This window comes from Neltuma alba, unplaced genomic scaffold, assembly GCF_004799145.2.
Source record: "Neltuma alba isolate B1F8T4 unplaced genomic scaffold, ASM479914v2 tig00003462_pilon, whole genome shotgun sequence".
Taxonomy (NCBI): Eukaryota; Viridiplantae; Streptophyta; class Magnoliopsida; order Fabales; family Fabaceae; genus Neltuma; species Neltuma alba.
Genome location: NW_021633294.1, coordinates 1 through 23,746, shown reverse-complemented (window position 1 = coordinate 23,746; position 23,746 = coordinate 1). Strand labels below are relative to the sequence as shown.

The 23,746-nt window shown below is 34.9% G+C and overlaps 2 protein-coding genes across 2 annotated transcripts; both read left to right on the top strand.

The window, feature by feature from the left end:
* Positions 1 to 237: 237 nt before the first annotated feature.
* Positions 238 to 3,334, top strand: LOC114741680 (uncharacterized). The gene is made up of 6 exons (XM_028929938.1): positions 238 to 458; positions 2,225 to 2,359; positions 2,452 to 2,637; positions 2,924 to 2,969; positions 3,103 to 3,201; positions 3,305 to 3,334. The coding sequence occupies exons 1-6, from the start codon at positions 238 to 240 to the stop codon at positions 3,332 to 3,334; spliced, it is 717 nt and encodes a 238-aa protein (XP_028785771.1).
* Positions 3,335 to 7,531: 4,197 nt separating this feature from the next.
* On the top strand, positions 7,532 to 23,740 carry LOC114741688 (regulator of nonsense transcripts UPF2; the record flags this gene model as incomplete). Its single annotated transcript, XM_028929943.1, has 17 exons — positions 7,532 to 7,731; positions 7,864 to 7,955; positions 9,710 to 9,797; positions 10,270 to 10,472; positions 11,021 to 11,365; positions 12,078 to 12,182; positions 12,317 to 12,444; positions 12,922 to 13,098; positions 13,265 to 13,346; positions 14,199 to 14,486; positions 14,593 to 14,790; positions 14,895 to 14,996; positions 18,201 to 18,452; positions 18,552 to 18,770; positions 19,286 to 19,456; positions 19,882 to 20,067; positions 23,667 to 23,740. Coding segments are annotated over exons 2-17 (2,690 nt in total), but the record flags the coding sequence as incomplete, so codon positions are not given.
* Between the last annotated feature and the right edge of the window lie 6 nt (positions 23,741 to 23,746).

The following is a 23,746-nucleotide window of genomic DNA, read 5'->3' as shown; positions in this document are numbered from 1 at the left end:
GAAGAAACATGCTAGTTAAAGGAGCAAGTTAAAGCACAAGTGCTCCTAATCGAGCAATTGATTAAGAATCAAGCACCACAGCCGACTCTGAATCTCAGTCCAAGTGGCAAAGACAGTTGCACATTCCCCTTACTACCTGAGGTATAATGCTTGTGTTTATACTATTACATTCAATTATTTATATTTCTAGCTAACTTGTCTCCCATGTTAAATTAGGGTGAAGTGGACGTTTAGTGTATGGCGGATAGCCCTAAACATCATATTGTTGCAACGGGCTGCATGTTCAATTTACCGTGGGAGAGTATGATTCATAATGTGCCTCTCCCTGCTAATCATGTGAGGGTACAGTTGAACACTGCTATTGATACTAATTATGCCCTCTCGATGCCCACCCCAGATGTAGAGACAGTGGCTCAAGCAGTGGGTAGCTTTGTCGCTTGGCCTGGTGGCCTTCTTATGTTAGGACATCCTTCAAAGCTATATATGTATAGGCCTACACATTCAGTTGATTTAAAATAAACTCTGTTTTAATTACTAACAGTCTATTTGTCAGTGTAAGGGGAAGAAGAGCCTATTGGGTGATCACTCATTATCATTGCCACAGAAGCAGCCCTTTGAGTTGTTGGAAATTGTGCCCTAGGGGCCAATCATTCTGTTTTGAACATTGTTAATTTATGAATTTATTAATTAAGTTATCATATTATTTGCATGTTTACTGTGATGACTATCCTTGGATAACTCATGGTTTATCCTAAATGTCCCTGGTCGGTCATCTATATGGGAGCAAAGATGAAATAAGACTAGTATGACTTTAAAGATATATAGAGATATAAATTAAAGTCATAGGCACATGTAAGAGTACAAGGTGTTGGACCGACCCGCTATGAGAGAGCTGCATGGGTTAAGTCATAAGCTTCTCTCATATACAAACCACGTCACTATGCCCTTTGACCTGAGATCATCATGGATTCCTACATGAGAAACGCTTAGCTTTGACCTAGTCAAAAGTCACTTTTGACCGAGTGATCATAAAGACTATGTTCAGGCTTAGTGGTTTTTCATGCGGAGGAATGTGAATGGTCAAGATGGAATTTGTCCCTCACATTCGTAGAGAGACATTACTGGGCCCCTCGATGAGTGAGTCTGAGAAATGTATGGCCATACTATAATGGAAAGGTAGTTCCGTTTCTATACTCAGACTACTCAGGGATCGAGAAAGTAACGGTCATGAATAGGAGGATGACGTTCTCCATGCCTCATCCATGACCAAAATGTCGTGTGACAAAAGGGACGTGATATGGTTGTATGAAAGGTTGCATCGTTCAATGATCCTCATATGTTTTGGGTAGTCGTGATGTCTTGCTAGAGACCGCTTACGACTTGTGAGTCATTATAGTTAATGGCCCACTGCCAACTTCATATGGGCCTACAGGGTCACACACAAAATAGCCCAACACGAGTTATGATGTCCAGATTCATTGAATCTAAGATATGTCCAGATTCAATGAATAAATAGGGTGGACGTGTGTATATATATATATATATATAAATTCGTATATATATATATAAATATAAGAGATATTAATTTATAAGGATAAATTAAATTCCGTCATCTCTTTATTAAATAAATAAGTGAATTAAATCTGTGAGACGGATTTAATTTAAATCATATTTATTTAATTGTTCTCTTATCTGATTAGGCAATATTTGATATTGTATTAATTTCAGAATTAATTTAGAGTTAATTTCGAAATTAAATATTATTAATTAAACCTATATAGCATCCTATATATTTGATATGAGGAGCTAGGGTTTAAGAGTGAGAGAACTGACAGATAAGAGACGACCTAAGAGAGGAGAGAGGACGGATTTCGAAAACCCTAGACGGGCATAGGCGCTAGCACGCCGTTCGAGGTTGAGGGCTGCTAGTGTGGATACCGGTAGAGGAAGCCGACCGGAGTTGTCGACTTCGAACGACGAAGGAGGCGAGCAGAAGCATCCTGAACGGCCGAATCATCGAGTCACCAGGAAATCGAACACCGAAGGTAATGCTTCTTACTACCTAACTTAAACGCGATCGGTAGATCCGGGCAAGGGGTTGAAAGTCTTAAAATTTCGAGTTGTTTTTCCGCTGCGTGTCGTCTTTCAATTCCCTTCATGAGTCTGTTCAAGCGGCACCATCAAGATTCTGAATATGTCTTGAGGAATATGCAATTGGGGCCAGATTAGAACATGGCGAGGATTTCATGATTCTCCTAAAGTTTGAGCCAGAGGTCTACGGTCAACCCTCGTCAAAGTACGTCACAAATGAAGTATTGAAAGAAAATTCTAGCACATGGAATGACCAGCACAAATGCCTGTAACTTTTATATCAAGTATTTGTTAAAACCTTAACTAAATACTTAAGTACTTAAGCATTTATCTTATTGATATCTTTGTTTGTTGATTTAGGTATCTTTTCAAGAACTTTATAGTCCCCAGTGGCCTTGATGACAAGTTTAAGATTATCAACCCCCACACTTTTGCTGGCCATAGACCTGATATGAAGAAGAAAGACTTATCCAGAGACTTGGTAGATATCTTCATTTCTACGGCAGCAACGCCTGAGACTTTGTTTTTTGCGCCTTATTGTCAAGGGTATGTAGTATACTGAACTTTCCTAAATTCTTTCATTTTCAAAATATTTGTAATTGTTCTAATTGTCTTTCTTATACTTAGGGGACACTGGATGCTAATTGTGGTCAATCCCACAAAGCCGAGGATTTGGTATCTCGATTCTCTTCATGGGGATCCAACCAATTGACCATTTATGGTTTCATTGTTCAATAAGTAATGTTTATATCTATTATTTAAATTTAATTTAATTTTTTGCTTCAATCTAATTTTTGACAATCATTAATATTCAATTTTATTGTCTTCTCAGGGCTTTGTGGCTACACCGCATAAATCAAGCTTTACCCTGCCCCTCGGTAAAAAAAACGGCCAATTTGACAATACCTTCCCGTGAAAGAAAGTAAAGGTATTCATTATCATTATTTACTATTCTACTAAATATGACTTATTTATGTGATTGAATATTATTTCCTTTTTCATTCTTTACAGTGCCCACGTCAGCTCAAAAAAAGCTCCGATTGTGGATATTACGTGATGAAATTCATAAAGGAGATAATTATGCACAATATTGACACAATCCCTACACAGGTAATATGCATTTGTTAAAGTTCAATTTATATATTTAAGAATTGTACTTACTGTAGCTTTATATTTATATCTAACTTATGTCATAATTTGTGGTTGCATACAGTATTTTGCCGACACATATTGCATAGTGTAGTCATCTACTCAGATGGAAGAAATCATTGAAGAGTTGGTGATGGCCTTGTTCCGTCAGTGGGCACAAAATAGATAGGGAAGTACAAGACATTCCATGTACAGCTTTGGTTTCAATTTTGGTTTTAGTTCATTTTTTGCTGTTGGTAAGTTTTGGCATTGAACAATTTTGACAATTGGCTAATTTTGGAATTGGTTCACCTTTTGTACTTATCTAGAATTTTTACTTGCCTTAAACATAAGTTTTTTTAATATGATAGTTGGTTTTGGTTCATTAAGATGTATATAATAATGTAAATTTGTGGTTTTGGTTACATTCATATGGCTGAATTGGTTTGAATGCTGGCCTGTATGGTGCTGTTGAATATGCTCTTTTGTATGAGGTTTCAAAATTGCAGAGAGGCTGCTGGCACAACAGAACCGGTATTAAAAAAAATTCCCATAATACTTGACGGTTCTTACTTAAAACGGTCAAGTATTATTACAATACTTGACGGTTTTAGTAATAACTGTCAAGTATTGTTTGCTACTGTTGCACCATACTTGATAGTTTTCAGAACTGTCAAGTATTTATTACTTATACTTGATGGTTTCTAATTAAAACCATCCATTTTTTTCCTCTAATAATTGATGATTCTGATGTTAACCATCAAGTACTTAGAGAAATAGTTTACAGTTTTTCTGAAAAAAGTCAAATGCTTGTATAATAATTGACGGTTCATCATGTAAAACCGTCAAATATTATTGAAATATTTTACGGTTAATAATTGTCAAATATCTGAGGTTGAAATATATGACGCCAATATACTTGATGGTTTTTAACTGTCAAATATAGCCCAGAATAATCGTCAAGTATTTGTCATTCTGTAGTAGTGAATAGATTAACAAGTTGTGATTTCAACCTGAACACTTAGTGCCAAAATTAGGTTAAGGATAACTAATGTGCCACCAATGATTTGCAATCAAAGTAATGCAAAAATATATATAAGTTAACTTTAAAATGATGATTGTTAAGTTGCTAAACCTTTTTTGTAATTTCAAGCTTTTTGGAAAATAAATAAATGAGGCCCTTTAACTAAAAAGAAAAAAGTTTGTTGATAGCTAATGAAATGTAGTAAACATAATACCATACAAAAGCTGTGAATGGCCTAGAAAAGTGGCCTCATTACTTGCTAAACAAAGTTGCCAGTAACTTATGAAATGCAATGAATACCAATACAAAAATTGTGATGCTATTAACAAATGTTCATTTTATTTTACCAATTTTGGAAATGATTAATAAGTCGAGATTTCAACCTAACATTTGGTGCCTAAATTAAGGGTGACTAATAGGCCAAGAATGATTTGCAATCAAGCTAATGCAAAATAATATATAAGTTATACATTGTGATTGTGAAATTGCTAAAGTTATTTAAATTTTGAACTTTAATTTTTTTAAAAAATAAATTGGGCCCTTTAATTAAAAAAAATTGTTTATAGTTGATGAAGTGTAGTCAATACCCATATACAAGTTGTGAATGATCTATAAGAGTGGTCTTGTTACTTACTAAACAGTTTTTAATAGTTGATGAAATGTAGTTAATACTTATACAAAAATTATGAATGATTTGCAGTTAATGGGCTTGTTATTTGCTAGAAGAAGATTGTTCATAGCTATTGAAATGTAGTTTTAATGCCCATATAAAAGTTATGAATGACTTGTAATAAGTGGCTTTATTACTTACTAGACGAAAAATGATCATAGCTCATGAAATGTAATCAATATCTATACAAAAGTTGCAAATGATCAGCAGTCAAAGCTAAGTATTTAACATATATATTTTTTGAATTTTATTGATAGAAGTGGGAACTTTTTTTTTTGTTGACAAAATAAGCGGCATTGTTGTCATTTTGCTTTAATTTCAAAATACCCATTTAAGTTTTTCTTCCCTTTTTGACATCATAATACGTCAGCTTCCAAAATTGATATTTTATTTTTTCAGGCCTCTTTTTCTATATTTTTTTAATATAATATGAAGCATAAATACTAAGCTATTTTAAATGCCAAACCCAACATAATAGAAAAATATCACACTTTTTTGGCAGGACATAGGGCATTGAAAACAAATTATGAAGATTTGGGGTAATAAGGCTAGAATAAACTTTTTCTTTCATTCCAAGTCTCTGTTAATAACGCTAAACCTAGCCTGTTTGGTTCAATGATAATGTGGGCCTGGAAATGGAAAATTCAATTTCCCCTTTGGCGGCGGCAGTTTGCTTCGCAGAAGAGGCAGGAATGGAAAGGAAGCCGCATGCTGATTCTCTTCAATCCACATCTTGGCAGCATTTCTTCCATCTTATTTTCAATTTACACCAAGTAACAGGCATGTACCTTGGCCCTTTCATGAATATTTTCACAAGTTGCATATCACAAAGAATTAACACAATAGTTGAATCCTCATCATCTGTCCATGCACAAGCCCTATAACCTGTAACGTACATCTGCGTTATCAAAACCACAAAAAAAAAAAAAAAACAAAGTCATTAAGGGCCATATTTTGCACCCATTTCGCTTTTCTTCTTGCCGCACAAACAGGACACTGTTCAGACCAAAGAGATGGGTGTAGCTTTCTAAACTCATAAATATTGTTAAAATATGTCATTAAGGGCAATATGGTTATTTTGTTTATTTTTCCACCTTTTTTCATCCAACCAAAGATAAATTTTCCATTCAAATAATTTTCAATTCCACTGACAACCAAACATTCACTCCACCGTCAATTTTTCTTTTTCTTCCTTTCCATTCTTTTCCATTCTAATGAATTCTTTAAACCAAACGGACTGTTAATATAACTATTATTATTGATATTACATTGCAAACTTTGAAGCTTATAAAATTTTTTTTGTATATTTTCACGTGTTTTTGTGTTGAGATTTTCCTTTAGATTTCACAAGCAACCATTTCAAAATTTTTCATAATTGACTTTGGTATCTTTATTAGATTAGTTCAATTCTATTAGTTGATTATTTGTGGTCTTTCTTCACATCTTCTAAAAAAATGGTGCAATAGATAGGGTTTTGCTGTTTAGTTTTTATTAAGATATTAAAAATCAGACCAATCAAAGAACTAGTCGAGAAAATTAGTCAAGAGTCAGTGTGTTAGATTAGAGTTAATTCAAAAATAAACCGATCATAATTATGCTAATTTAATTAAATTAAAATTTGTAAAAATTATTTATTAAACAATTTTATCGTTACTATATAAAATGCATTTCCCTTGTTATTTCTCTCATTCACCTCTCCTCCCTTGTCTTTTGTCAGATTTTCTTTCTTCCTAATGCCATTTTATTATTTCACTTGCATTCTATTGTCAAATCACCTTTCTTTAGTACAATGTTTATTTTCAAAACCTTCTCAATTAAAAACTAAAAATGCAAGCCTCCCACAAAAGAAGATTTGCATCTAGAACCATAGTTCAGTTTTCATTTCTATCACTAGAATCCCCCATAGTGGCGCCTTAACCTGGGCATCCTCTCCAAATATAAATACATTTTCAACATTCACCTTGCCCACTTGCTCTTTCTTTCATCTTCCTCATACTTTTCTTCTCGCTCATTGTCTTCCTCACCTTCCATGGTTTTCAGTAAGTCAAAACGTTAACTCTAATATCCCCTAGTTGGATGGGTTACTCTGATTATCATTGTATCACATCAGTTCAAATTTTTATTGGTTCAAATTTTTATTTGCTAGTTTTAGCTCTAAACAGGTTGGTCTCATCTGGTTTTTAAATATCATGCATGGTTTTTATTATGTGAGGGACCTTTAGGGTTCATTAATAATTTAGATTCATGATTATATTATTTCAATGCATAAAGATTTTAACATCTAATTCGACCAGCAATCCAAATTGTAGATTATAAACTATTCCCTTAATCGATTTAATGGCTGTTTTGATTTTGAAATCTCAGTTAAGCTTTAATAATTGACTTTTATAAATGGGGCTTAAGAGTTCACTGAGTGGCCTGCAAACAGAATCGGGCCGATCCGTTTCCTCACTCGACATGGAAAGGGTCGGGTTGCCCGTCTTATCCCGTTTCCATACAATAGTAGTAACATTTTTATTAAATTATGATTTAAAATTTACTTCTCATTTTACCATTTTACCCTCGAAAAACTTCCTGTCTTCGAAACTCAAATGCAAAAGGCACTCGTTCGCCAGTTCTCGCCTTCTCGGCGTCATCGAAGCTCTCCGCAGGCCTTCGCAGTTCGCACGATTACCGCCGTTTGCCGTACAACGGTCGTCTCATCACTTGTCAGACTCCTCTATATCATCGCAAGTCCGTGACCGTTGCCTTCTGCCCTTCTCCTCCTTCACAAGATCTCCTGGTTCGCGAAGAGATCTGCTTCGTTTCTTTGCCTGAGGTTTCTGCTTCCCCCTTCATGTTCATCTTCGCTTCTAGAGTTCGTTTCTGCCCGAGGTTTCTGATTTTCATTTTTAATTTTTGCTTCAGCTGATTTCAAGCCTAAGTTTGTTTGCTTTGTATCTGAATCCAGGTTAATTGGGTTTGATACTAATGAAGGAGAAGTCCCAGCAAGAGGATGAATCTCGCAATGGAAGTGAAAGTCACGGCAAGAAAGATGACGAGGTTGTATGATTTATCTTTAAAATGATAACTGATGATCCATCATGTGGTATTTCTTGGGTTTTATTTTTGCCCCTTGAACAATTAGTAAGAATACTCCGTAGTTTTCTTTGCTGATAATTTGCAGCTTAAAATGCGGTATTTAAAATTCGTTATGTTGAAGTACAGTATCAATGTCGATTGCTCTTACTATAATCTCCATCTATAGTATTGAACAGTTAAATGTGAATATCATGCAACTTTGAGGTTTGAGCAACTATCGCTGATGGGAAGAAGTAAAAAATACGACTAAATTATTGTAATTTATGCTATAGGGTAGTTCGTTGCGTGGGCAAAAAGTATCAACAAAGATGTTAAGGCCAAGGTCCAGTAAGATGAAAAGTTTGCTAGATGAATGGAAGAGTTTTTGGGGGAGGCCAAGGGAAGCTGTTTGTAGGTAGTAGTGGGTAAATTAGTTTTGAATGTAGAATAATAGATGAAAGGCCTACATAGCTATATGAAGCAAAAACTTTGGATGTATCACTATTAGAATTTGGAGAGAATGTTGGACAATTGATAGGTATTGTTAACCAGTGAGGTGTTAGAATAACTTAAGGAAACAATGAAGAAGATACCTAGTTTCTCTCGGCATTTATGGTTCCCATTGGGGAAAGGGTTGCTGATTAATGCTGTTGACCTGATCCCCATTACAAACCTTACATGATAATGACTTGCAGGGTAGCCTGCCATTCTCTAATCAAACTTGCAGCGAGTACAAAAGAAAGATGAATTGGTTTTGGTTCACCTCTCTTACTTATAAAGGCAAAGAAATAACCTTTATTATTGGTGGAGCCTCTTATGCCTGCTGATTTTTCAATTTATACTTTTGATTTTGATTCCATTGGTCATCGTAGATCAAAGATGTTGAGTTTGAAGGCCGAGGTCAAGTAAGGTGAAAGCAGGGCCCAGATGGATTCAAAGAGTTTTGTGTGGGAAACAACAGAAATTGCAATTAGTTAGTAGCAGGAGAGTTTGTAATTATCAAGTAAAAGCTCCACATGTAATTCGATTTAAATATAAGAAAAACTCCCCTTAATTTTTGTCAGAAATATTCCAGAATTAATCATGGGTCATCACTTAAGAACTTAAGATTTTGGGATGCATAGTCCTTGTGAAAGCACAAGTGTGTCAATGAGTATTTTGCTAGAGTTTGATCCTTTTTGCTTCTCATTTCTCCTTACTAAAATTAACTTCGTTTCTTTGGTGATACCATTCTAAAAGTAACATTAGGTGCGGAGTAATCCAGATTCAGCTGCGTTGAACCACATAGACATAAAGCTCTCCAAAGGGCTATTTTCTTCACATGAGACTTAAACTCGAGACCTTGCTTAAGGAAGACAAGCATCAAACCTCTTGAACTAATTGCCATTGGTTTAATTAAAATAAACTTTCATTATAATGTTTAGTGGGCCTGTGCTTCGTTGATGCTGGTCTCAAAGGAAGGGGTTGTGGTTGTGTGTGTGTGTGTTTTTTTTTTTTTGGGGTGGGGGTTGGGTGGTTAAAATCATTCCTCTACAAGATTCTTTTCTTCTTAGAATTGAGAGAGAATCTAGCTGTTGGCTTTGTTAGCTTGTCAAGAGCTCACATAAATGCATTGATTCTATTGTGTCTTTTGCTCGAGATGTAAACTGCAATTTTGTTCTATGAAATTCTTGGATGGTATATTTCTTCTGCTGTGAACTGACTTAAATTGTTTTCATTCTTTTCATCATATGCAGGAAGCGGCTGCACGCCATGATGAAATGAAAAAATCAATTGAGGCCAAAATGGCTTTACGTCAAAGCAATTTGAATCCTGAAAGGCCTGGTTAGTTCCCACCCCCTCCCTGCTCATATTGATAGTATGTATGCGCACTATTCAGTTTTATGCTGCAACTAGCAGGAATTAAAATCTTCAAAATGGAATTTACCTCTTGTACTAGAAGTGATCTTTAGCCTCTTCCCCTTTTCTTGGAAACAAAGCTTTTCTGTAGTGAATAGAATTTCGTATTTTTAGTATGATGCTTTTACACTTCTTGATGGAAAACACGGATGATAATGATATTTGTTGCCTTAGGGAATAGAGTTCCTTGTGCTTTAATATATTCAATTTCCTTTTCTTTGTTCTTTTTATGAGAGCAAAGTTGGTAATTAAAATATGAAATTGATTCTTTCTTCCTGTTATTCAAACAGCTTTTTGCAACATAGGAATCCGTGTATGGTTTATTATCTTTTATGCTTGTTGAATTGTCATCAGTTTTTGCTTCATGAATAGTAATTGAGTGTATTTTTACATACAGACTCAGGATTTCTTAGGACACTGGATTCCAGCATCAAGCGCAACACCGCAGTTATTAAGAAACTGAAGCAAATCAATGAAGAGCAACGGGAAGCCCTGATGGATGAGTTGCGAAGTGTCAACTTAAGCAAATTTGTCAGTGAAGCTGTGGCAGCTATATGTGAAGCCAAACTTAGATCATCAGATATTCATGCAGGAGTTCAGGTGGGTGCTTTGCATTTTTTCTTTCTTCTCATCATTTTCTTTTGGGCATGCTGCATTGCTTTAACTGAGTTGTGTTTGGGTTTCTTGTTTTGACATATTAGAAATGATTTCCTAGTAAAACGGAGGTTCTTTGTTTCATTGTAATTAACTTGGAAAGGTATTTGCATGTGCCTTGTTTAGATTATTGCAAAAATCTAGGACAAGCATTCTAAAATCCCAATGGTACAAAATTTAAAATTTAAGGTGGTAAAATAAGCATTCACATGTTTTCTCTGGCTGCAATTTGTCTTGCTTTTTAATCCCAAGCTGGAGCTTCTCTTGTTTCAATATTTATGTTCTATGAGGCTTTTTCTAGTTAAAATTCTGGGCTTGTTATTTTGATTGGCTTTTAGACACTGTAAATGAAGACAGTTCCTTTTATAATTTAGAATGTAGGGTTTTTTGCCTCCATTTCGTTTCTAGGTCTTGCTATAATTTTATTGGTTGCAATTATCCTTTTAAAGGCATGATTCCTGAGACATTCCTGACTTAGATCTCTTTTTCAATAGATTTGCTCTTTGCTTCACCAAAGATACAAGGACTTCACACCAAGCTTGATTCAAGGGCTTCTCAAAGTTTTCTCCCCTGGGAAATCTGGGGATGAATCTGATGCAGATAGAAACTTAAAGGCAATGAAGAAGCGTAGCACTCTGAAACTTCTGTTGGAACTTTATTTTGTTGGTGTTATAGAAGATTGTGGTATTTTTATCAACATTATAAAAGACCTTACCAGTGCAGAACAGCTAAAAGACATAGATTCTACACAAACTAGTTTGACTCTTCTTTCTAGCTTTGCTCGCCAAGGGAGAATATTTTTAGGACTTCCTATTACTGGACAAGAAATTCATGAAGAGGTACGTCTTTATCTTCCCATTAAGAATTCCATTTGTTGTTTTCTATGACTCTAATGATCAGTTTGGTTGTTGGGAGGGGATAGAGTTATTTATTCCTTGCATAAAAATCACGATATGTAATATCTGTTTTGCTCGAGGCATTGTTATTCCATAATACTCCCTCTGCTTCAAAATATAAGCAGCAAATCTTTATAAGGGTTTGGGCTTTCTTTCTTTGTTTTTTTAAAATAAAACAAGGCACAATTTAAACTTGTCTAATTATTTAATACATTTTTTCATTTTTACCCCTAATTAATTAGATGTCTCTCATATTTTTTTTTCCACTTATTCTCTTTCATCTCTTTTTACTCTCATTCTCTCTCCCACTTACCCTCTCTGTAAATAAGGGTGTTTTGCGAACATAAGTTTCATTTAAATAATTTTAACCAACTTTTTGAGTTGTGTGATTTGTTTATGTGATGCTTATATTTTGAGCTAGAAGAGGTAAGTGTTTTTTCCCCCCCCTTCCTTTTTACATTTTTTTAGGGATATAAAAGACATTTCTTATCTACAAGGTTACTTTTCTCATCCTTTTATCTTTTCTTTCCATTTCATTCTTCTTACCAAACCAGCCCTGAATCTTCAATCATTTTTAAATTATTGTTTTGTCTTTAGAATTGTACCACCATGCCTGCTCTGTCCTTCATATTCCTGTGCTCACATGATGATACAGTTTTTGAAGGGACTGAACATCACAGCTGATCAGAAGAAAATTTTCCGAAAAGCATTTTATGCATTTCATGATGCTGCAGCAGAACTGCTTCGATCTGAGCATGCGGTAAGATTCGTCCCCTGTTAACTGTTGATTTTGGTTAGTTATTCACTTTTTGTTCTAGGTACTGCTTTTTTAGTAGATATTTGCAGCAATATTATGGTTCATGTGATTATTAATGGCTTTTATTTTTCTGACAGTCACTTCGACTAATGGAGCACGAAAATTCTAAGATCTTAAATGCAAAGGGGGAGCTTAGTGATGAGAATGTCTCTGCATATGAAAAGCTTCGAAAATCTTATGACCATTTATATCGTAATGTCTCATCGTAAGTTGCTTTTGTTGACTTTTTTCATTTCATTTTCCTATTTCATGTAGTGATTACTTTTTTTGTTCTCTAAATGAATGGCTCCATATACCAATATTCCATAAGATTAGCAGTAAATAAATACATGAAAGGTTTAAGCTCTAGACATAAAGCAAAAACAACTTTCAGGAATTTCTAGATATGACAATCTATTGTTGAGGATAGTCTTGCAGGTGAGATTATTTTTAGATTAGTAATGAATGGAATTAAGGTTTGCATGTATTAGTTAATATTGTGTCAGGTGCACCCTCTGGATAATTGTATTACAGCTTAAAGCACGTATTTGAGTGCATGCAACACCACCCGAAAACATGGTTGAGGGTGGTGCAACGCCACCCTGAACATGCCCTATATTCTTCCTCAACACATGAGATGTTGTCTTAAATATTTTAGCTTTACTTTTCTTCTGCCAACTCTTGCATGATTGCCTTGATGCAGATTAGCAGAATCTCTGGACATGCAACCTCCAGTAATGCCAGAGGATGGTCACACAACTAGGGTTACTAGTGGTGAGGAAGCTGTTTCTTCTGCTGCTGGGAAAGATTCTTCTGGTGTTGAGGCCATATGGGATGATGAAGATACTAGAGCATTCTATGAATGTTTACCTGATCTTAGGTATTTGTTTAAAATTTTATTCACTTGAAAAGAAAAATGATTATATATTGATGGGTAACTTTTCTTTCTAGTTAAATTTTTTGTTGCAAACGTTGGTTTTATTTTTATTTAGTCGGCTCTATTATTGTTTTATATCAGAGGAAACTTAATTTGGCCTTTATTCTAGAGCATTTGTTCCTGCTGTGCTATTGGGGGAAGTTGAGCCGAAAAGCAATGAACAACCTGGAAAGAGTCAAGACCAACCAACTGTAAGGAGCCATAACTCTGAATTATTTTGACCCATTGCAGGCATATGTTCTGGTTGCTTGCCTTTTTCTATTCAATAATTTCTCTGCTCATAAGTGGAAGCTACAAATGAGGTGTCTTCAGTTCCTATATCTTCTGGCCTTCCCTTTCTGAATGGGTATTTATGAAGTTTTGAACTATACTGGTTGTTTTGCAACATTGACATATTGTTTGATGTCATTTTACCTGGTTTCCTATCTGTTTTCCCCTATTATGTGCTGTTTTGTTTCTTTTTCTTTGTTTTTTTTGTGCTGTTCAAGTTGTTTGAGGGGCGTTTTTTAAAAATTCCTTCTGTGTATTGTAATATTATCATTTTGTCTGTAGAAGTTATGATTACTAGAACGAATTGATATACCTGAAATGATTCAAAGTTAAAATTTGAGTTCTAGTATCATTTCTACGTTTATACTGTTTTTACTTTCTATTTTCAATATGGTTCCTGAATTTTTTTGTCTTAGTCCCATTCTGCTTTTTCCAGCAAGTGCAGTGCAATTTCTATGTGAAATGAATATTATGCAATATGATCGGGAATCAGTTAACTTGACATTTTTTAAACTTTTTCTCCCGACAATATGAGCAGAGCTTGTTAATTAAGACCATCCTAGCGGTTAAATCTTAATATTATGCAAGCTAAATTTGCTAATATCTAGCTTCTTCTTTATAAGTTCTAACTGGACATGTCCAAAGCTTTCACTTGTTATGTGACATGTCACATTTGCTTATTTTTACCATGCATGAAAACTCTGATACAGCCATAAGATTGCATCTTTTGTTCTTGCATCTATTCACTGACATCAAGGTTTTGGCATTTTAAGGAGCCAGTGTCTGAATCAGACAAACGTCAACCAGTTACACTAGAAAGTGGAGATGTCTCCGCAGAGCCCAGTGTGTCCCCAGAGCCAGAAACAGCTGAAAGAGTGAAAGATAAGGATGATAAAGAGAAGTCTAAAGACTTGGACAAAGAGAAGGGAAAAGAAAAAGAAAACGACAAAAAGGGGGAAAATGAAAAGGAGAATCTTAGAAATCTTGAAGGGACTAGTTTGGATGCTTTGCTGCAGAGGCTCCCAGGTTGTGTGAGCCGAGACCTTATTGATCAATTGACTGTAAGGATGTCTTGTTGAGTGCTATTATTCCATAATTTCTGAGATTTTGTTGTCATCATTGCCCTCATTATTAATTACTTTTGGCCTCGTTTCAATACTATTTCAGGTAGAATTCTGTTATTTAAACTCAAAGTCAAATCGGAAAAAGCTTGTTAGGGCATTGTTCAATGTACCAAGGACATCTCTGGAACTTCTACCTTATTATTCACGAATGGTTGCCACACTTTCAACATGCATGAAGGATGTCTCCTCCGTGCTCTTGCAGATGTTGGAGGAGGAATTCAACTTCTTAATAAACAAAAAGGTTAGTACTATGATTTTTAATGTAAGTGAGACTAATCTGTGAACAATTAATGTATTTATTTTTCTTGTTTTCGTTGCCTGGTTTTGAAATTTCTTACTTTGTAGGACCAAATGAACATTGAGACAAAGATAAGGAACATACGGTTCATTGGAGAACTATGCAAGTTCAAAATAGCTCCAGCGGGCCTTGTCTTCAGTTGTTTGAAGGTATGATAAACTATCATTGAATTGAAATACTTAAATATAAAAATAAATGCTAATTGCTTTTAATTTAATTATTATGTTTTAAACCATATTTTGGAGTTAATCTCGTGTTTTAGTGAGGTCCAATTGCATCTAGTGACAATATGGAATTGTATATATGTGCGGGTATATGATTGGCAAGGAAATACATGAAAATAACAATATTATCTAATTTAACATTAATTTAGTTTATCAAGAATCAAGGGGCTCAAACTTGCCTCTATTTTATTTTACTCTAACCTGAAATAAGAATGATAATCCTTAAAACAAAAAAAAAAAAACAAAAAAAAAAAACACAAGAGGACAAAACTTCTGTGGGGTCAAACTTGTAGTCTTGGTGACATGAATACGATTATCCACGGGCCATCACTAACCTTCAATTTTTAACTTAGGGCCTGTTTGGTATGCTGTAACTGATTTTGACTGGGAGAAAGTTGAATTTGGAGATAACCACATCTACCTCAATTTCTTAGTGGTGGATGGCATTGGTCAAGAATATGCAGCACATGGTGGGGCGGAAACCACAGAACTCCATTTTTCCTTGTCACCTTGAGGACAATGTGGCCCTTCATTTGGGGGGGGGGGGAATGTTGAACATAATGTTAATATTGACATGTGGGGTGCGAACCATGTGACTAGGTATTTGAGGTATTTTATATTTGACAGTTAGCAAGGGGGAAGGTTCTATGTGACGGGTTTGATTGTTGGAGAGGTTATGGAAAATGTGGTGAGTTAATTGGGAGAGTTCCTGTGCCTCTCGAATGCATAGGGTAGTGCTTGTTTTCTCTGTTTAGGTTTCACCTTCACAGGACTTGCCCTCTGTGGTGGTGTACTTTCAGTTGAATAATACATATTTCAGATATTTGATTCCATCAGAATGATAAATCAATTAGGAAAGGATAGAGCTCGAATCTAACTCTAATTGTTTTAAATGGCCAAAGGCTTAGGAGAATCTCCAAATGGATTAAACGGCACTTTCATTTCTCAATGACTAGCTTCAGAGGTTGTTAGCCTATTTGTATGGCTGGGAAAAATTGAAATAATTATGTAGTCTGAAGAATCCCTACAATATTTGACACAGTCTGCAACAGCTAAAAAAATAACAAACTGAATGTTGGGAACCACTTAAGAACATTATGATCCCTTATTCTGCTAAACCGACTTCTTAAATCTCTCAAAAGCAATTATTCAACAAAATAAACTGCAAAATGTGAAGAAAAATAAGAAATAATTAATTCATCTTTTGATGTTTTCTCCTTCTAAGATAAGGTTGCATTGGTCTCTTAACAAATACGCACTAAAGGTTTTTTTTGGGGGGGGGGCATTTTAGTGCTGATACGAGTCTATCAGTCAGTTCGTGGTTAGTTGGTCACTGCTTTATAAATTCGTACTCTTGGTTCTTTTACCATTCTTCTCTATGTCTTCTCTTCTACCCTTTACGTCTTTCTTAATTCCTATCATTGGTATCAAAGGCGGCCTTGCTCCGCCATGGCTGAAGTTTCTCAGATTGAGTCTGTCCTTAAAGAAATAGGAGATCATTTTTGTGTTAATAATTCCAAAAAATCACTCTGTAGTGTTAACCTCAAGTGATCTAGATTCACAATCTTGGGATAGGGCTTATTTCTTCATTTTTCCAAAAGTGAGAGGAAAATATGGGTTTCCATGATGGACTGATGGCAAATACGGATTGGATTCTTGAAGTGGGTGGTGGATATTGTGGTTCTATAGATCTGTTTTTTGAACCTCCTAGATTTCCATAGAAGGTGAATATGGTGCCGTCCTTGGACACTGGAGTGAGTTTGTGTGTCTGTAGAACTGAGTCCACACTGTATATTAAAAGGGTTTTCTCTTGCCTCAATAAGGATTTCATGCCTCACTTGGGTGCTAATCATTTGGCATCATGCTGGTTGGTGACCTTGGAAAGAGCTACCTAAGGTTACAGAGGGTTTCGATCCTTAGAGGGCTGAGTGAACTGTTAAAGACTGCAGCACTGCAGCTATCAGGGTGTTTGCTTTTGATTGATTGTCAATTGGTGGGAGCCAATGCAGTGTGTGATGCCTAGGTCTCATGAGCTACTCAATTAGGTGCTTAGGTGGTTTTTAACTTGACATCTGGGCCTGATAGAATGTAGCAGACCAGACCGAACCAGCAAATGTAAGAGAAGAGAAGCTTGTTAGTGTGAGGATTGAAAATGGGACTGAAGTGAACATAAAAGCAAATGCTTTCTGGAACTGCTCCCGTCCAAATTCTGACTTGGCATAATGCTATTAAATATGATTCCATGGCAAATAGTTCACATTTGAAACTCAAATAATTAAAGTGCATCCTAAGTGCTGACGTCACATGATGATGGTTAGAATCTGACAGAGGCAAAAGGGAAAGGGAATAAGGAAAGAGGAGAAACAGGGCAAAATAGAAGAGAATGGAGAAGGATTCTAGGGAGAAGAACAATAGATAAGATGAGAGGGATTCTGAATAATGCGTGCTGGTTGTTTATTCACAGTTCTGGGAAATACAATGGAATAGGGGATATATTCATAACCTTAGGCTAACGCATATATTCCTAATTACCTTACTTTTTTTTTTTTTTTAATTGGCAAAGTATTCGTTCAATTCTGATAGGAGGAGATTAACCATTTTGCTTTCCTCTAAAGCAAAAGATTTGTTTCCTTTCCATGTTGATTTCCCTCCATTCCCGTACATGACATCCTCTTCGCTCTCTTTCTTAGATCTTCTGTTCTATTTCTTTGTCTAATATGATTGTGGAGTTTATAATGACTCTGTGATAATATCTGTTATGCAACATAATTTTTTTGTATTTACCCCTCCTTGAAAGAGTTTCTTCCGGGAAGAAGATACATAAGAAGTCACAATTTGAAATCTTTTAGGATTTGGAGATTGAGATATCAAAAATACATTGCAAATGTAAATCCCTGAGCAAAGAAACAGTTCAATTAATTTCACACTCATGCCACCCCTATTTTATGCAGAATAGTGATATGGATGGCTTTTGACTAACATCAAATTCCCTAACTAGCCACATGGAAAATTCCCTAGCTATCCCTTGATTCCTTCATTGCAGTAGATCTGATACACAATTGAATTACATTATGTAAGACAATGATTTTAAATTGATTTTTTTTTTTTTTTGGGTTAATTGTATCCCAGGCTTGTTTAGATGATTTCACTCATCACAACATTGATGTAGCTTGCAATCTCCTTGAAACCTGTGGTCGTTTCTTATATCGATCCCCTGAAACTACAATACGTATGGCTAACATGTTGGAGATACTGATGCGCTTGAAAAATGTGAAAAACCTGGATCCCAGACATAGTACTTTAGTGGAGAATGCCTACTACCTTTGCAAGCCACCAGAGAGATCTGCACGAGTTTCTAAAGTCCGTCCTCCATTGCATCAGGTGTAACATGTATTTCAAGTTATTTGGTTTCTGATATCTGTTAAGCATCTGAATTAACATTCTAAGTGATTTCTTTTTTTTTTTTTTCCCCTGCTGCAGTATATCAGAAAATTACTTTTCTCTGATCTTGACAAATCTACCATTGAGCATGTGTTGAGGCAACTTCGTAAGTTGCCATGGAGTGAATGTGAATCATACCTTTTAAAATGCTTCATGAAGGTTCATAAAGGAAAATATGGTCAAATCCATCTGATAGCTTCTCTCGCTGCTGGTTTAAGTCGCTATCATGATGAATTTGCAGTGGCTATAGTTGATGAGGTTGGTATCTCCTGTCGTTTCTTTTCAATTCAATATCATGATCTAGATTTTGGGGAATGTCTGTTTTTCTGGAAAGATATCCTTAAACTAGAGAATACAAGAAAATCTCATAACAGAGCAGGAGTGAAAGACGTGAATAGCTTATAAATGTAAAGGTCAGCAATATCTTTACTGATCAGACATTGCGACACCCTTAAAATTCGTGCAGAGCAGTTGAGGGCGGCTTTATAAATAATTCCGTCTCACAATATATGTAAGGGAAAAAATTTGTCCAAGAAGATGCAAGCATCCCTCTCCAACCAGGGCAAAGATAATCTGGTGTTCATTTGAATGGTTTCGATATAAATTAAGTATTCTATCTTCTTTAATTAGCAGTGTCAGCTGCAGCTAACTCTCCCCTGTCATGGGAAAATGAACTTTGCAAATGATTTCTTTTACCACATTTTTTTTCCCCTAATGATTGTGCTTGGTTGTGCTCTCGGTTGGAATTGTGATATTTGTGACGTGAGTTTCAGGTTTTGGAGGAGATTAGACTTGGGCTGGAGCTAAATGACTATGGGATGCAGCAACGAAGACTTGCCCATATGCGATTCCTTGGGGAGCTTTATAATTATGAGCATGTTGACTCCTCTGTTATATTTGAGACGCTATATCTAGTTCTTGTTTTTGGTCATGGAACTCCAGAGGTACGGTTTAGACTTTTTGTTCTTTCAGTTCAGTCAGAGTGACTAAGAAGGTTGTTGCAAAGATAGTGATATGTTTCATGTATTGGATAGTAGAACTGATATCTTTAATAGGCGACGTATCACAACAGATAAAAGAATAAAATTCTTTATAACTCTCGCATGCTGGAAAAACATACCTGCGCAGTATAAGAAATGACAGTAATATGCTAAGATACCATTCTTCCTTTTTTTATGCAAAATTTTTCTGTATTTAAAATATATTTCCTCTTAGGCGAGAGGCATACTGTTTTAAACTTAAAAGCTCTTAATGCCTTGGATTTGGTAATGATTTGTTTTGAAATGTATGAATGAAAAGTTGTTTAAATGATTTTGTTTTGCATATATGGCAACCGTCTCATACCATAGTGTACATTTCATACTTCCAGCAAGATGTGTTGGATCCACCGGAAGATTGTTTTCGTATCAGGATGGTTATAACTCTTCTTGAAACTTGTGGACATTACTTTGACCGAGGATCTTCTAAGAGAAAACTTGATCGATTCCTCATACACTTTCAGAGGTATATTCTAAGCAAAGGTGCACTGCCATTGGACATTGAATTTGATTTACAGGTTAGTCAGGCGGCTCTTTAATAGATCTCATTTTCTCTGCTTAGTATATATACAAATATATGAAGCAGAAGGATGTCTGTCGGCATGCTTACATTCTAGATGTTGCCTAAATTGTTAATTGCTAGTTTTTTTATGTTGAGAAACCCTATCAAGGTAGGACTATTAATGGATCAATGGATTATTGATAACTAGGTCTGAGTAGGTCTGAGTAGGTCTGAGTTTATCATTACCTAAAGTAGAGTTAACTATTGTTTTTTAGTTTAACTATCTTCTCATTTCATTATGTTTTGGAGTTTATATTATCGTTAATCTATTTTCAAGTATATAAATAAGATGAGGGATTGCCATAGCATGTATGAGAGTTTCTTGTGCGTGCAAGCCTTCCCATTTGTGCATTCAATACTTTTAACATAGGTCATGTTTTTGTCTGTCGATTTCTTCTAAGAAACCATTGGCAAAAGGCCACAGAGATGCCAAATGAAATGATTTATCTTAGATAATACTCAAGCAACTCTGGCTATAATGCTTGATTCCTGCGTTTTGCTTTAACCACATACACCATTAGTACTAGCAAAAAAGGTGACGTTTCCACAAAGCATTATTCTCCTTCTCTCGAAAATGTATAGACTAAGAAAACCCTAGAGTAAGCGCACAAGCCTAGTGCCCACAAAAAATTCCTGAATAACAAGTAATTTCACAATGCCTTAATAGAAGAATCTTATTTTTTCCCCTTTTATGTTGCTTATACATGTGATTAAGGCTTATATGTGGCCCACATAGGCCCTCCTGCCTTGGAGCTTATTGCCGAGTTGTTAGTGAAGTTTCAGATGTAAACTAATTGACCTGTTTTTTTACGGGGGTGTTTGTAAATTGAAATTTTTTTCACACGATTAAGCTGTTGAAATAAATTTTTGTAAATCCATGTAATTTTAAATTGATTTCATGTGATCCTGAGTTTTATAGATTTTGGTTTCAACAGAATCTGAGGGCTATTAGGCTTAAAAGTAAATGTGTTTTCAGATAATTTAGAGATTTTATGAATAATAATTTTGTGTAGAGATTTTATAAAAAGCAGTAATTATTTTGCGTTTGCTTACAATAATAAAAAGTGATTATTATTGAGTGATTTTCAAATTTGATGATATCTTTATGCATCTCCATTCATAAAAAATGATTATTATATATTTGTTTTCAAATTCTATGATATCTCTAGATATCTCAGTATTTTTATAACATTCTCTCATCTACTCGTTCTGATTATTGTTAGAAGATATCCGAAGTAGCTTCTCAAAATCATCAGACATTTGCCCTTTTTTTTTTTTTAAAGATTCTGATTAATTTCAAAGGCTAAACAAGCATTGGAGAATTTCACAAAAGTGACTCCCCCCCCCCCCCAAAACAATGATAAGTGATTTTTTCCTGAAAAGGCTTAAACTAACTAGTACCGAAAATAAGTGATTTTTAGATAGTTTAGGGATTTTATGAAAATTTATTTATGGGAGAATTACCATGAAGTCCCAAGGAAAGAATTTAGTTACCAAAAGTCCCAATGACAAGTGAGTAGCATCAATCAGTTGTCATTTCCTACATTAGAAAGCATGCTTCTCAGCCAGTTGTCAATGGACTTTGGGGTAATTAAATCCCTTCGTTGGATCTGAATGCAATTCCCCTTAATTCATTGTGTAGAGATCTATAAAGGTATAAATTATTGTGTTTGATTATAATCATACAAGATGACTATTATTTAATTATTTTCATATTTTTGACATTGTTTTGTATCTTTATTAAAAAATATTTACTTAGTAATTTTAAATTTTATAATATCTTTGTGTAAGTCCATATTTTTGTGATATTCTCCCTGATTCACCACATCTGATTATTTTCAGAAGCTAAAATAATCAGAAATTCTTTTTTCCCCCATATTCTTGTTAGTTTTGAAAGCTTACACAGACATAATGAAATTTCACCAAAATTCTTTTTTTCCCCATATTCTTGTTATTTTTGAAAGCTTACACAAACCTAATGAAATTTCACCAATGTGATCCCCCCCCCCCCCCCAAAAAAAAAAGAGAAAAATTTAAGTGATTTTTTCAAGAAGAAACCTTAAAAATTGGGCCCTTAGTGAAATATTTTAAAATTTTTGCATATGAAGTATAATTGGAGGTTTAGATGATAACTGTTTACATAAAGAAAAATCCATTTCTAAGCAATATTTTTTTTAACTCCTCCCTCCATTTCAATTATGAGGCATTTTTAACTAGAACGCATGAACCAAGAAAAATAGTTAGGTAGTTTAGATTTCAGAATTTTTCCCAATTTTACCTTTATTTAATAGTACCAATAATTAATTATCTGTTAGGGAAGGTAAGTAAATTTGATGTGCTCTACTGCTCTTACGACCATTTTAAGTAAAAAGTTACTAATTGCTTTTAGAACTCTGTAGAATGCCTTATATTTTGAACATAGTATTTTACAAAACATGCCTTATATTTGACATGGAGATGGTAATTCTGACTAATGCTGGTCCAATGAGATTAATTTGTGGAATGTCACATTGTAAACAAACATAAAGAATAATAAAACCACCTCCTATGTATCTGTTTAGATTTTTGGGAGCTTGGTGATTATTCCCCGTAGTTGAGAAAACTTTTCATAGAAATTACTAAGTCCTGTTTTGAAAGTTTAACCTTGGGCGGGTAGCATGAGAAAAACCTTCAAGATTTTTTACATGTTGCAATGGTACCTGACGCCTCAGATCAGTTGTTGGGCCTGGGTGTCAATATACAAAGAGATGTGATAACGTGACCATGGAATGCTGAAATGGTAGATATACTCAAAAAGACAACACCCCATTCACCTAAGCCTGGTATCCTGTTGGATACAATTACTCCGGCAGAGATCACGTGTATTTATTAGTCAGTTTCCTATTTCCGCCAATGTACTCTCAAGGATGTTAGTTTTTGCAATCTTCCATTTTTGCCAAATAAGGATGATTTTATTGTGATTATGCATTGTGAAATGATCAATGTTTTGTGTGGAGGAATGTTTTTTGTGAATATTTTAACTCTAACCATATCCCATTATGCGGACAAATAGAGAATTCTTGTACTAAGGAGCGGGAAGATGGGGTGATCTGTAATGGGAATTTGCATGTTAATATATTGGGAGCTTGCTTAAAGTACTTATCTGCCTCCAAATCTAAAAGGAACCGAATTTTCCTGATTCAAATATCAATTTTAGCATATTAATTATAAAGGGTTAAACAGTAATAATGAGCTAAAGATGTATTCACAGGCCCCCTAATCAATGCAAGGCTTACTAATCTTCCTTGGATGCTTCGATATGGGTTATGCTCACAATTTTTTTTTTCCCCTAAGTAAATCTTAATTAACCAAATTGACAAGTTACAAATCTTAGTTCTAAAATAATAGTCACATTGTAACATAAATAATAAGTATACTATGGTACTGAATTTATGTTGTCAAGTTGACTTTTAAGTGAGTTTTACAAAATTCCCTTTTCTTTTTCAATTAAAATTTTTTATCATAAATATGATCAATATCTATTATGTGTCTGACTCATGATTGATGCTCATGTAGGACCTGTTTGCGGACTTGCGTCCCAATATGACACGATACACATCAATTGAGGAAGTGAATGCAGCTCTTGTAGAGCTTGA

Coding starts and splice junctions, on each gene's coding strand:
- LOC114741680 (XM_028929938.1), top strand. CDS start 238: ATGGCGGATAGCCCTAAACATCATATTGTTGCAACGGGCTGCATGTTC. Junction 2,360..2,451: donor AATGACCAGCACAAATGCCT/GTAACTTTTATA, acceptor TTGTTGATTTAG/GTATCTTTTCAAGAACTTTA. Junction 3,202..3,304: donor TTGACACAATCCCTACACAG/GTAATATGCATT, acceptor GGTTGCATACAG/TATTTTGCCGACACATATTG.